Consider the following 14,836-nt stretch of genomic DNA (forward strand, 5'->3'; position numbering starts at 1 on the left):
GGACTGCCGCGGCCGACCGCGCCGCCATTTTGGCAGCCCGTCTAAGCAGTTGCCCGCGTTATTGAGCGCGCGCTGTGCCTGTTGCAGACATTATTCATGTAATGTCCACAGATTAAGGATAATGGGCAGATATAGCGCACGGAACAGGACGGTGTCGTAGCCTTTCCAAATACAAAATACAAAAACGAATACATTCTAGAGTCAGTACCACACGAAGCGTCAGTAATTTCAATAATACTCAAGAAAAATGGCGTCTTATGTTTTTTAAATATTTTAAAAACTGTTCACAAAAACTAAAGAAATACTTTATATTGGTAAATATTGATTAATATATTAATTTACGTAATTATTGTTAGTGTTAAATTTTGAAATACAAATTATGAAAAAAGTTTCTATATGCGGTTTTATAAGTTTCTATATATATATTTTAAGGAGACGGGTGACGTTTCCTTTTTTTATGGGTTTCATCTTATTATAATTATTAACAAAGCCTAAAGGCAAAATTCATTTATTTCAATTAGGCTTAGTTTGTTTACAAGCACTTTTGAAAGGTCAAGATTATTTCATAATTTAATTTAATTTAATGGTTGTAACATTTACACAAAACCTTGACAAAATCTATGCCTGAACCTTCCTCATGAATCACTCGTCTATTGGCGAAACCCACATGTAATTCCGTGTAGGGTTCAAGATTATCGCAAACAGACAGACACCGGGATAGTATTGTTTAATAATAAATACAAAAATAGCAAAACGCTACTTTGTTACAATTTGTATTTGTATTATAATGTTTTAACAACTCTGGAAGTGTATTGTATATATATGTTTGTTGCAATAAAGTTATTTCATTAAATATTTGTAGTTACCTCGCTATCATTTTTGGGTGCGATGGGCGTAGGCTGTTTGAAAATGGCTGTCTTCTCGGGGACAGTCGTGGGGACAGCGGCGAGCCCCTGCGGCTGCGGCGTCGCGATTGCTGGCTGCTTCTGAATATTTTTTTAAATCTTTATAAGTTAGCCCTCGACTACAATCTCATCTGATGGTAAGGAATAATGCAATATGAGATGGAAGCGGTCTAACTTCCTTGTTAGGAGTAGGAAAATCCATACCACAAAAACATGTAAATATCTAATATATTTCCAGGAGTTGCTAGGCACGCGCGGTATGCTAAGAGTGGCCAGTAACACGGTTGACAGTTGGCGTTTCTGCCCTCTGACACAAGATTGAGTTTCATTATTCGAAACAATTTGTGGTGTTGAACATAAAATGTCGTGCAATCGGAGTTTTAAAACTAAGTTTGGTTTGCCACTGACATCCGGTCGCACTCTAGACGTTGAAGCCAAAGTGTCGCCATTGACCTCAGACCAATTATAGAACGACCAGTACCGCCCTCATCAATTTTCTGACATTTTTTGAGGAAAACGAGATTAGATCTGGTACATATCTTGTACTAAACTAGCTGTATTTGCCTGATTTTACTCCATTCAACTACACAAAAAGGTATTTTTAACCGACGACCACGATTACAACTATGAAACATCGATTTTATAATAGCATTTTTATAATAGCAGTTTTTATAATAGCATTGTATCGTTGATCAGACAAGTTATGTCTATCGAGGCAGGTCCTATACAATAATTGGTCTGAGTCATTGGAAGTACGAGAATGTAGTTAATTGTATTCAGCCTGCATCAGTACTTGATATTGTGGAGACGAGTCACACACAATACATACTTGCACCCAAATATCTTATACTATTAGGCGCGTCGAAACTGAGACGAACAAAAGTTAACTGTCTTAATTTCATTTAGTCTTGTAAACAATGAAAGTTATCTAGACAAATAATGCCTAAACATTGTCTACAATGTCGAGTTGTGTGTTTTAGTATAAAAACTTTATATACATAAAATTGTGCATGTGTGCGCTCAGTGGAGTAGCTAAATACTGATAAAATTTTGCGGTGATTTTGTATATAACATATGTAATAATATAAAGTGTTTGTTCGTACCTGTTTGTTCTTCGGCGGCAGCGGGCACACGTGGGCGCACTCGCAGCGCGCGGGCGCGGCGGGCGCGGCGTGCGCGTTGCCGGCCAGCGCCAGCAAGCGCTTCAACCTGCAGGTGAATTAACTATTGTAACAACCCATAGGCCTTAGATGCGGACTCAGACGAATAATATAGGGACCTGTCTCGCTAGACGTTACCGTCAAAGTATATGATCAATGAGTCATGCGTCCATAAAAACTGTTTATATATGACTAGCGGACGCCCGCGACTACGTTCCGCGTGAAAATAGATGTAAACATTCAACCCCTATTTCACACCTTTCAGAACCGATTTTGATAATTCTTTCACCGATAGAAAGCCAAGTTATTTGCGAGTGTCGTAGGCGATTTTTTTACACCGTGTTCTTTCGGGAACAGGAACTATGTGGGTGAAAACGTGGGGCGTCTATTAGCGGCATTTTTGCGTCTTTTAGAAATTTTGTATTATCTCCGAAACTATATAACTAATTAACATACTGTAATAGGCAAATCTTATCTCTATAATATCCTCTTGATTATTAAGTAATTCATTTTGATAAGGATTTAAGTTTAGTTGTGTAAATAATGACGTAAACCTTAGTATAAGATTTAAATAATTTATTAAAGTAAAAAAAAGGTACTATATCTGCTAAAATATAGAATTAAGATATATGCTGTCGCGACACTCTTGTAGGAAATAATGTGTTCTGCAAAGTTGTAGTACATTAAGTTATTCTAACATCAATAGTTTTTGCAACGCACGCCATGTAAACAAAACCTTTGTACACCTTGGATTACTAATTGATTATATTAATTGATTACCTTGGATTACATTATCGGAGAGGAAAAAATAGATGAACACACGAACATTCGTATTAGGGCAGACTTTTTTTCTATACGAGCATACGGAACACTAAAAGTAGAATATGTAATATAAACCCACCTGTCGCTGATCAGCGCGAACCCATCGGGGGGCGGCTCAGAAGTGGGATTGTTGATGAGCTTGTGCACTAGCTTCAGCGTGCCCGCTGACTTGTGGTCGGGGGACGATAGCTGCTCGCCTGCAAAGTCAACATTCGTTTATAATATACAATTAGGTACTCATGTTCTGGCGTATTTGGTATTGCTGTGGTACTCAACGGAGGTCCTATGGTGGATTCTCGGATCTGACCTAAATGCAGGCGTTTGTCGTGGCTAATTACCACCCTACCGGCAAAGACATACCAAGCGATATAAAATCGTGCAAAAACTGTCAGAGGTATGAGTTAAAACTTATATATCTTCCAAGTAAGTCCGCTCTCATCTCAAACTGCATCAACTCTATGAGATCGCAGTCAAGGGCACAAGGTCGTTGAATACTTATTTTTTTAATCGTCAATAGATTCGGTATTTTTTATACACTACCAGTAATAGCAATCGTTATAAGCTCGTAGAGAAGTGTGAAACTTGACAATATTCTTCTTCTGTTAGCCAAAATTGCAGTTTTTAAATACACGTATATTCTATACCTCAGCTTTTTGATACTTACACAACAACAAAACTTAAATACTGTAAGTGATAATGTAAATCTGAAAAGAGAACCTTAAAAACTCCATGTTTTTGTAATAATTTATTATCAGTCTTACTTACTCTTCCTCTCATCTCCCGACATGCCGTCGTTGCTGTCCTGACTGAAAGTGTTTTTGGGAGAGAATATGTCCATATCGCTCTCTCTCTTCTCTCTTTCGTCTTCTACAGAGCTGTCTCCCTTGTCCGGAGTCTTATTGCCCTTTTCTCTCTTGTCTAAATGTTTGTCCTTGTCTATCGGGTCAGGTTTTTGAATTTTCGCTGGTTGGGGTAAAGGAGGGGTGGGGATCGCCCACCAATAGTCGAGCTCTAGTTTAGAACGGTTGCCGAACTGAAAAAGATCCACGTAAACAGGATTATTTCAAGTGGGTTAAAGTCGCTGCATATGGATCGGAATTAGGGAGCGGACCGGACGGCGACGGGATGTGTTGACACAAACATGAACAAGAGTACGCAATATCGTTTTGTTTAGATAATTACGCGCATCACTACTTTGTTCTCCGAAGCCTAAAAAGCAACTGTGCAAACACAGCAAATAGAACGGCACGGGACGTACTAAATAATGACATTGTCAGTATTTTTTCCATGCCACGTCTCGTCCGTGCCTCACGATATTATTAAAATTGTCGTCCAGATCTTACAAAACACAAAACAAAGTATGTATGTAGGAACTTTTAGTTTACAAGTACATACGTTTGAAATCAACTATTTATAGAGACTTTACCACTGGTTCGGAAGGCAGGTTCTGCTAAGAATCGACCAGAAACTAAATTCAACTTATGATGAAACTTACCATCAAATAAAGATCACCAATAGTAAGATCTCCAGCATCATAAGCACTCCAGCCCTTCTTAATTTGTCGAATAGCTAAATCCATATCAAAATCAGGCTTGGCTTCTTCCTCCTTTTCCTCACATTTTGAGTCATCAGGCTTGGTATCTTCGGGGATTTCTTCAATTTTTGAGTCATCGCTTTTCACTTCGACAGTTTTTGATTCATCACAGTGCTTCTCAAGGATTAACTTGAAGACGTTACCACCGCGTTGCTGTGGTCGAACTATACGGAACTTCACCTGTGAAATAATTTAAGCCGTTGATTTATAAAGAACATCATCATCTCCTTTTCATTTCAAACTTAAGTGGGATCGAGTCAAAATATGTAAATTTCTTCCATTCTCTTTTATTACACACAGATTTGCTCATCCACACACTACAACCATGTCTTTTTCCTTCCCCTCCTCTTGTGTGCTTCAACATTTTTTACATTCTGCAATTTTATCATTCTTCTGCCAATATGACTTTTGTCAATCAGATCACATTTCTATTTTATCCAGATCACATTTCCACATCAAGCTAAACTTTTACTCCTCAAATTGATTATCTCCTCATATTTATTTGTTTTTGAAAAACTAAGCAAACAGCAACATTTTCTCAAAGAACTAAAAAAAAGGAAATTTTATAATTAAATAAGATCATTTTAACCATTTATTCAAGATTTGTAATAAGTCAATATAATTATTGTCGTTTTGATATGGGCTTACCTTTAGATTTTTAAACTTCCTCTCCTTCTGACTCTTATCAGCTTTCCCATCACTTTCATTATCTGTATCGCTTTTAGTGTACTTCTCATCGTCCTCCATTTCAGAGAAACTGTCTTTTTCTCTTTCCGACATATCTTTATCGTGTATGTCTTTGTCTCTTTCTGGCACGTCTGTTTCTTCTTCTGCCGTTTCTTCAGATTTTAGTTCTTTTTCGTCTTCTGTGCTTGGTTTTTCTTCATCTTCTTGGTTATGTTTGTAATGTGCCATCAGTTCTATGCCATCGATGGCGGTTTCGTCTATGTCGAGTTTTGTGGGATCTTCTAATTTCATCTTTTTTTCTGCTTCTTTGTCTTTATCTGTGTTGCTGTCTTTCCTTTGGCGCTTTGGAGTGCGTATTTTAACTGTATTAAGAATGGCTTTCGTAAGTTATTAAATTAAGTACATAGCTTTAAACGAGCAATTATTGTGTATTTCATAAAACTGATGGGATGATGGGGCTTTGGGAGCAATAAATCGATATAGCTAAGTTTAATTTTTATAATTTTTACAAAAAAAAATATACGAAACAAAGCTCAGTGCGAAGTACTACAATTTAAACACAGATGCAGAAATAGCGCGATTTAGTGTAAAAGTTACAGTTAAACATTAAATATAACCTTATTATACATTAGCACGCTAATATTATTAATAGATAGACCAACTTTACACAAATTCCCAATATAACTAAGACCGCCATCTGGCATCTAATGATAATTTAAAATAACAAACACTTTGATTGTACCTGTAGATAGCCTCGCCCGATTATACTTTTCGTAACGTTCACCAACTTACGAGTGCTGGCTAAATAGGCGATTACACCTTTTGTTGGATAATCCATGAAGGATTATTTTGGAATAGGCGGGGAGAATGACTTGAGTGGAGAAGGGTGGAGAAGCGTTTTAGGTACGTCTTCAACCCTACGTCCATCGGCCACAAGTCCGGGACATCACTCAAGGTCATTCTCTGCCACTCGAAGATTTATTGGTAACGTTCTTAGTCGGAATTGTTAGTAATAGATTCCTTTGCTCTTTAAATTCACTTCTGATGTCAACCAGTTTCCGACGCGTGCGTAAAGATGTTTTACTTCAAAAAAATGTGACCTTACCACCATTGTCCTTGTCCCGTCGCTGCGAGCCCATCCTCTCCAGGTAGGAGGAGAAGCATATCTTCTGGCTGGACAGCTGCTCGCTGGGGCTCAGTACTGGCAGGTGGACCTGGGCGTCGGGCCGCGGGCCCAGGTGTAGTGTGGGCTTTTTGGGGAGATGGTTCTCTGGTCACACAGTTCATGCAACGTTAGGTTACAATCTATACATGTAAAACAGTTATTAGACGTGTGTCTGTTTGCGATAAACTTGAAAATTCATTATCAAGCGGCATTCATAATACGTGGATAGGCAGGTTTGGGGTAATGCTGACCAGGACTGAAGGCTTAACCTACTCTCCGAAGCACGGGGGTGTGACACCACTAACTTCCCAACTTTGTGCTAAAATATTTACTAAAAATTTCTAGGAATAAAGAACTTACTATTTTACAGTCCGAGTTAAGACCTAAGTTCGTTCACATATTAATCACGTGATAAATAAACTTTAGCATTTTGGGACACCGACTTTATTCGGCTCTCTGAACTATGTGCCCCGCCTTGCCACTTCAGCTTCGCGACTCGCTGGGCTATGTCAGTGACTTTGGTTTTCTAAAGATCTCCAAGTTTCCGATCCGATTCCCAAGTTGCTGGTATGGCGACCCCGCACCAGATCGATGATATCAATCAGGTTGATGGACGATGGCATTGAAGTCCATTCCAGAGGTCTATGTCCAGCAGTAGACTTGCATGGGCTGTTGGTGATGATGATGAATCAAACTCACCCTCCACGATGACCCGGTCTGTCTGCAGCTGCAGATGCGACTCCAGGTCTTCGCTGCCCTCGCGCGGAGTCACCTCCTGGAATTCCTCCACTTCCTTGCTCGGTTCATCTATTGGCTTCGGTCGAATGCTCTCTTCGAGCCTGTAGTTCTTGTAGTTTGACTTTTATGTTCATTGTTAAGGATTACTTTTTTTTTTAAATAAGAATTTACTATAAATGTTACGTACTAGCGGGCGCCCGCGACTTTGTGCGCATGAAAATCGGCGTAAACTATATATTTTCCTATTTAAGTCCATAACTTAAAAATAAACGACTTTCCATACAAACTTTTAACCACTATTTCACCCCCTTTTATTTGTATTTTCGTGTTTTTTTATCAATGGTCCACTAATCTTACAAAAATATAACTTAAAACATGAATGGTTTATATTGAGAAAAACTGGACTTTCCATACAAATTTACACACCCTATTTCAAACTCTTTTATTTTTATTTTCACGACAAGTATAATCTTACGGCATTTTTTATAAGCAGCAAATAAATCAATTATTTACCATTCCCATATTAGTCACTAGCTGAAACCGCGCGGTTTCACCCGCGTGGTTCCCGTTCCCGTAGGAATACAGCAATAATATATAGGCCTACAGCCTTCTTCGATAAATGGACTATCTAACTCTGAAAGAATTTTTCAAATCGGACCAATAGTTTTTGAGATTAGCGCGTTCAACCAAACACACAAATTCTTCAGCAAAGAACTACAGCTACAAAGTATCGTGTCACAAAGGATACAGTCTTCCAGCGCCTGTCAAGCGCCCGCAGCAGCGCAGCGAGGCGTGTCCTCAGTGGCAGCGCCAGCGCGGCGCGCGGGTTGTGCGCGGCCGCCTGCACGCGGGTCCAGGCGCCTGCCGAGCGTGCTCGCAGGAGCACTTGCGCGCGCGAGCACACGCGGGCGCCTCCCGCGCGCTCTGACCAGTTCACGGGAATTTAAGTCACGAACAACCCATGTTGAGCATGAGTCTCCTCTCAGAATGAGAGGGGTTAGGCCTTAGTCCACCACGCTGGCCCAATGCGGATTGGAAGACTACGTACACGTAGAAAATTGAGAAAATTGTCAGGTATGTAGGTTTCCTCACGATGTTTTCCCTCACCGTTTGAGACATGTGATATTTAATTTCTTAAAATGCGCATAACTGAAAAGTTGGAGGTGCATGCCGCGGACCGGATTTGAAGCTATGCCCTCCGAATCGAAGGCAGAGGTATATCCACTGTTCTATCACGTTCTCTTTATTAAGAAGCAAAGTATATGAGGACAAGATGATCATCATCATATATGCCGATGGCCGTTCACTGCAAGACATTTGTAGGTACCTACTTATACTTCCAAACACCACTATTCTGAGCCGTCTGCATCCAGCGACTCTTTGCGATTCGCTGACGTCATCGGTCCACCTGATGATCGGTCGACCAACACTGCTCTCTGCAACTTGCGTGCTCAGACCAGTTCAGAGGAATTTAAGTATTAAGACAAGTTAGTCCTTGACTCCAATCTCACTAGATGTGAAGTGATAATGCAATAATGCAATGTCTAAGATAGAAGCGGACAAACTTGGAAGAGGTAAAAGTTAGGTTATTCTATACCCATAACTCTGACTGTTTCTACGCGGCATCGTACCGAAACGCTAAATCGCTTGGCGGTACGCCTATGCCGGTAAGGTGGTAACTACCAATACCAATGCCGACCACTAGACCATACCTGAGCAAATTCACTAAATACAAAACGGACGAAGTCGCAGGCGCTCGCAAGAGCCTATTACAAAAGTCAAAATCACATAAAAAATAAAATGAATTTTAATCAACAAAAACTTGAAAATTAGTTTTGAATAGTCAATAACTTTTTTATTCATCATACATTAAGTGAAGTTCTAACATATCGTTAATGATTAAGATAACATGGACATTGTTCTTCTTCCATTAGCATTTTAAGCGTTTTAATAATTAAATTGGTTCGATCCTCGTGTATAATTAAAGAACGAGATCGTGCGATAGCAAGACCTACCTCATTTATGAAGAGTGAAAGTTTGTCAGTCCATATTCATACCATAGGTAAGAACGATAGCCAATTATGGAGTTTAGACTATGATGGCTTTGGTAGATAGCAGGGTTCAAGGACCTAGATCCACAATAGGGTTTTTGACTCATATCAAATTTAATATAAAAAATATTAATTTCGTTTAGTCCGAAATATATCAATTAATAAAAGTTAAGGATTACTTGATTGTAAATCTTAATTTAAAAAGCATGTATTTTTGCAAAAGCGTTTTTGACGTTTTGAAAAGATTTTCAAACTAATTATAAACTAATATTTTTGTTAAACGCTCCTTTTGATAAAGGATTGGTAAACGTGACGTCATGATACAGTTGAATTAAAGACCATAGACAGCGTTATGGTTCTTGTCAAATAAATATTTAATAAAGAAAATTAGAGAATTAAGAAAATTCTCTGCTATGCAGGTTACTTCACGATGTTTTTCCTTCACTGATTGAGACACGTGATATTTAATTTCTTAAAATTCACACAACTGAAAAGTTGGAGGTGCATGCCCCGGACCGAATTCGAACCTAAACCAGAGGTAATCCACTGGGCTATCACGGCTCTCAACAAACTTTTAACCTTTATAAAATGTGGTATGTCTGACTGACACAGTTGTTGGTCCATTAACCATTAATGTACTGTGGTCTGAACACATAATTTCCCGTCATCAGCCATTGTTGTAACAACGCCTCTAGCTACGAGTATAACATAATTATTGCAATCGTTAGATAAAAATTACATCTGTATTAAATAATAAAGTTGAAGAGTTTATTGTTTGATTGTCTATGCGCGCTAATCTCCGTAACTATCAGGTAGTAGTAAAATAGTAGTAGGAAAAATTCCTTTTGTGTGGGTAATGATTTTTACGTAATTTACGTTCCGTGTTCGTGTCTATGAAACTCTACATGTGTCTTTTGATTGATTTACGAATAGCATGACAGGAAGCATATCCCAAATTATTACATGAAGTGGTGAATTATTTTCACCCCTATTGAAATAATATTTCTTTCGGCTCCTTTATTGTTTACTGGAAAAAAGACCTTATTTTGTCTACATACATAAATACAGTTATATTTATAGTTTTATTTAGTCGCAGTGGGATTTGTTAGGAGTTACCTGTCATCTTTAAACATAAAGCCCTAACGTTAAAAAAACCCCTGCACTGGCCCTTCATAGGGATACATAACTTTGAGAAATCCTGATCAGGACCAACGAGCCACTACACTTGCAAATTGGTCGTCCCAATCATTCTCATTACCACCCTACCGTCAAAGACGTACCGCCAAGCGATTTAGCGTTCCGGTACGGTGCCTCGTAGAGACCGTCTGAGCTATGGGTAGAATAAACTATTACCTCTTCCAAGTAAGCCTGCTTCCATCTTGTGTTGTCATCTAATAAAAATATGTAACAACTGGAGCAATGAAGCATCAAAGTCCGGCCGCTCAAAGATCATTTCTGATAGGGTGAATGGGACAAACGTTTTCAATCACAATTGCCTCGTTTTTTGTCTCTCTCTCTCTCATATTACATCGCCCATTTGATCACGACCTGTCAGAAACGCAATCTCTGAGCAGCCGGGCTTTAAGCAACTACACTTGCCTGCAATCTGGTTGAGCCTCTTGAGCGCCCGACACATGGGCGTGCGCACTTTGACGGTCTTGCCTCTCGCTCGCACCGCCATGCTGCCCAGTCGCACCATCTCGCTCAGCCGCGCGCACGTCTTCTCATTGACGGACGCGAGCTTGCGGCGCAGCTCGCCGTAGTTTATGAGTGCGTACAACTCTTGGGCGACCTTCTTAACATCTAAAAATTACTCCGTTAAATTACTTAGTTTATAGGGACTGATCCAAAAAAGACGGGGTTCTCAATCTATACTAATATTATAAGGCTAAAGAGTTTGTTTGATTGAACGCGCTAATCTCAGGAACTACTGGTCCGATTTGAAAATTTCTTTCAGAGTGAAATAGCCCATTTATCGAGGAAGGCTATAGGCTATATATTATCCCTGTATTCCTACGGGAACAGAGACCACGCGGGTGAAATCGCGCGGCATCAGCTAGTGTACTATGTCTGTCGTTTTTACCGGATATACTTTGATGAGTGTGTGTAAGAACTTCACCATATTATTCCTCCTCCTTTCTACCACAGTACAGACCGCTGCGAATGGTGGCATCAATAGTGGATATCCAGGCAACGCGTGCGAAACGTTTTGCATCCACATTTGTAATTCGCACAGCAAAAATTTGGAATGTTCTTCCTCCGTTTGTGTTTCCTGACACTTAATTTAAACACCTTCAAAGCAACAGTGAATAGGCATATTCTAGGTAAATGCGCTCCAACTTAGACCGCATATTGCTTTTCATCAGGTTTCATTGTAGTCAAGACATAGACTCGAATAGAGGACCTCCTCCTTTTCTTGAAGTCGGTTAAAAATTTGCAAAATAATTGACCCGCCAAGATATTCCTGCAACTTCCCGCTATTCATACTAATATTATAAGTGCGAAAGTAAGTATTTCTGTCTGTCTGTTACCTTGTTACAGTTAAACCAGTAAATCGATTCAAATGAAAATTTATAAAGAAATTAATTTGCCATAGGAGCAGAACATGGGCTTTTTATCCCGGAAAAATCCATAGTCGCGGAATTTGTAAAAAGATAATTTCACTCAAATGGAGTCGCAGGCGTCCGCTAGTTATGAGTACAAACTACAAAGCATTCAAAATGTTAACGACGTTTTGAAAGTTTTTGGACAGTTTAGCAGCAGTAAGAAAATTCGTTTGATAGACTTTGAGTACATACTACAGACATAACAGACAGACAGAAAGACGCGGCGCAGGACTTTGTTTTATAATATAGATTATTATTATTTACAAATTACTTAGTAATATAAGTTCTTGTAAGAAGACGAAAGCCGATCCCATAAAATACAATCGTCTTAATAATCAGTAATCAATCGTACTCGTAGGTATAGTGCATTAATTTATTTTTGTCTATTAAATAATTTGTAATGAAAACATATAAAATCAGCTAAATCAATATACTTAACCATAACGTTCTCCGATTTCTTTACTCCTATTATTTCTTTATTTATTCCTATTAAGAATAGAAAAGAAATAAAGAAAATCAGTTTATTTGGACACACACACAGAAGACAAAAAAAAAACTAAAATTTAAAGATATTAAATAAATTAATAATGATAATGTGTGTGGCACTAAAATGGTCACCACTCAGCATGGTTAAAGTTAAAGTTAATGGTTAAATATGGTCAAAAATCTATACATATAATAAATCTGTAACAAGACGAACCCTCTTCATTACATACACTCTGACATTACGAGTATATACTTGACACAAAAGCCAAAAATGTTTTTTTTTATTTCTTGTCTGTCTGTCCAATGAATCCAATGAAAACAAATGAAACTTGGCACGATTTGAGACCATAATTCGAAAAATGTTATAGGATACTTTTTGTTGCGAAAATAAAATCAGAAGGCGGTGAAGTAGGGTACTGTAAAAATTGTTAAAAAAGTAATAAAAGAAAAATACTAAAAATAATGTAATTCAAGACTTTTCAAATATATAAATATGGGATTGAATTTTTTTTAAATATAAATCGTTTATGTTTCAATATGAATAAAATGATATTGATTTTTTCTTATAAAACAAATAAAAGGTGAAATAGGGGTTGAAAGTTCACATCGATTATCACGCGGACGAAGTCGCGAGCGTGCGCTAGTAAAATATAAAAATAACACAACTCACTTTCATCAAAATGGACGTGTTTGGACAACTTGTGCCATGTCCTGTAATAAAAATGGCTGACTTGCATCTTGGTCTTCAGGTTGGCATCAGGCATGCCCTTCTTCTTCATCTTAGCGCAAATATACGCTGTGATGGCGTCGAAGTCCTTTCCGTACTCGTTTAGTGCTTCGAAAAACAGGCTTTTCTCATCTGCAGACCAGAGCGCTTTGGGCATCCTCTGCTTGACTGTTGGGAACTTGAGCAGTTCCTTTTCGTCCATTTTGTTTGGCGTCTCGCATTCTGTGACATCTGGATAGCAATAAAAAATTAAATAAATAAAAAACCAATTCGGGAAATCATAGTTCAGTATTTTTATTTTTTTATGTTTCACAAGTTAGCCCTTGACTACAATCTCACCTCGTGGTAAGTGATGATGCAGTCTAAGATGGAAGCAGGCTAACTTGTTAGGAGGAGGATGAAAATCCACAACCCCTATCGGTTTCTACACGGCATCGTACCGGAACCGGAACGATTATTATAAATCTATACTAATATTATAAAGCTGAAGAGTTTTTTTTTGTTTGTTTGATTGAACGCGCTAATCTCAGGAACATCAATACAAATCTAATATGGCGGCCTCCCCAATAACTTGTAACTATGTAAGAAAATCAAATCTTGGAGTGATAATTTGACCCACTTCCCGGTCTTCGATAAGGATGAAATTTTGCACGCGCTCTGAGTTCTGATGACAATACATGACTAGCTAAGAAACGTCAATACAAATCCAATATGGCGGCTTCCCCAAGATGGCGGACTGGCTGTTTGAAATCCACCCCCATGACATGGATATCAAAATGAAAGGGTTTGATGTCAAGAATACGAAAAAATAGTCTCGTGACCAATATTTGTAATTTTTGTGCTAAAAGCTTTTTTTTTTTAGTTTTAAAAGCTATTGAAAGTAATTTTTAAAATTTTAGATTACTATTGTCGACTTCACTGGTGCAGTTGGTAGTTGTGGTTATCAATAGAAAGGTCCTGAGTGCGATTCCCGGCTCGGGTTAGTGTCCGGTTTTATATTTTTTTATATTTCGCTACCAATATAGTACGAAACGTAATAAGAACTTGGGTAGTTGACCAGGTGAAACCGCGAGTAAATATTAGTGTAGTTACAAAGGGTTCTCTAACCTAAAAACCTTACTTTACTTAAAAATACGGCGTCAATAACCTAATACCTAATTATAAACCGTAAATGATCCGAATCATAAAAAACATCGAAAGAGTAAAAATGTACCTACTCGTACGAGTATATAAGGAGATTAAATTAGCGATTATTTTTAATGATTATAAATTATAAATCTTTCTGACATTATTGAGGTAAAAAAAACACCACAAGTTAAAATTATGTATCTACCTACCACTTTGTGTAATCGTTATGGTTGATTAATATATTTTTTGAAGGTCGTTCTGTTTTTTTAGATTAGATAATCTCCCTAGAGTAGTAGTAATGGTATAATTATAGAATCCCTTGTAATTTTTAAGAAAATACTATTAACTTGGCTTGCCGAGAAGGCTTTCTACAGATAAAAGGAATTCTCGCAAAATAATATTTTACAGATCAACATTAGGTACTTGATTGTAAAATATAATTTTAAAATAATATACATTTTTTTTTCTTTACAAAGGCCTTGAGCACAATCTCACCTGATGGTAAGTGATGATGCAATCTAAGTTGGAAGCGGGCTAACTTGTTAGGAGTAGGATGAAAATCCACACCCCTTTCGGTTTCTACATGACTTTGTAACGGAATGCTAAATCGCTTGGCGGTACGTCTTAGCCCATGGTAACTAGCCAGACCTGGATCAATTAAGAAAACCTCTGCATCCCAGCCGAAGATCGAACCCAGGACCACAGTCTTGTAAATCCTCCGCGCATATGGAGGCCGTCAAATATGTACGTTCATGTATAGTCATCAT

The 14,836-nt window shown here is 38.2% G+C and overlaps 1 protein-coding gene across 1 annotated transcript in view; it reads right to left on the reverse strand.

The window, feature by feature from the left end:
• LOC112049074 (protein cramped) overlaps positions 1-14,836 on the reverse strand; it is a gene marked incomplete in the record, with an annotated part of 39,828 nt that overhangs the window by 5,416 nt on the left and 19,576 nt on the right. The window contains 12 exon segments of the mRNA XM_052888598.1: positions 1-78; positions 867-986; positions 2,009-2,114; positions 2,967-3,084; positions 3,653-3,920; positions 4,383-4,661; positions 5,130-5,530; positions 6,274-6,438; positions 7,033-7,192; positions 7,820-7,995; positions 10,722-10,925; positions 12,885-13,172. Coding sequence (XP_052744558.1) covers positions 1-78; positions 867-986; positions 2,009-2,114; positions 2,967-3,084; positions 3,653-3,920; positions 4,383-4,661; positions 5,130-5,530; positions 6,274-6,438; positions 7,033-7,192; positions 7,820-7,995; positions 10,722-10,925; positions 12,885-13,172 — 2,363 coding nt within the window.

The sequence above is a fragment of the Bicyclus anynana genome, chromosome 23 (genome assembly GCF_947172395.1).
Source record: "Bicyclus anynana chromosome 23, ilBicAnyn1.1, whole genome shotgun sequence".
Taxonomy (NCBI): domain Eukaryota; kingdom Metazoa; phylum Arthropoda; class Insecta; order Lepidoptera; family Nymphalidae; genus Bicyclus; species Bicyclus anynana.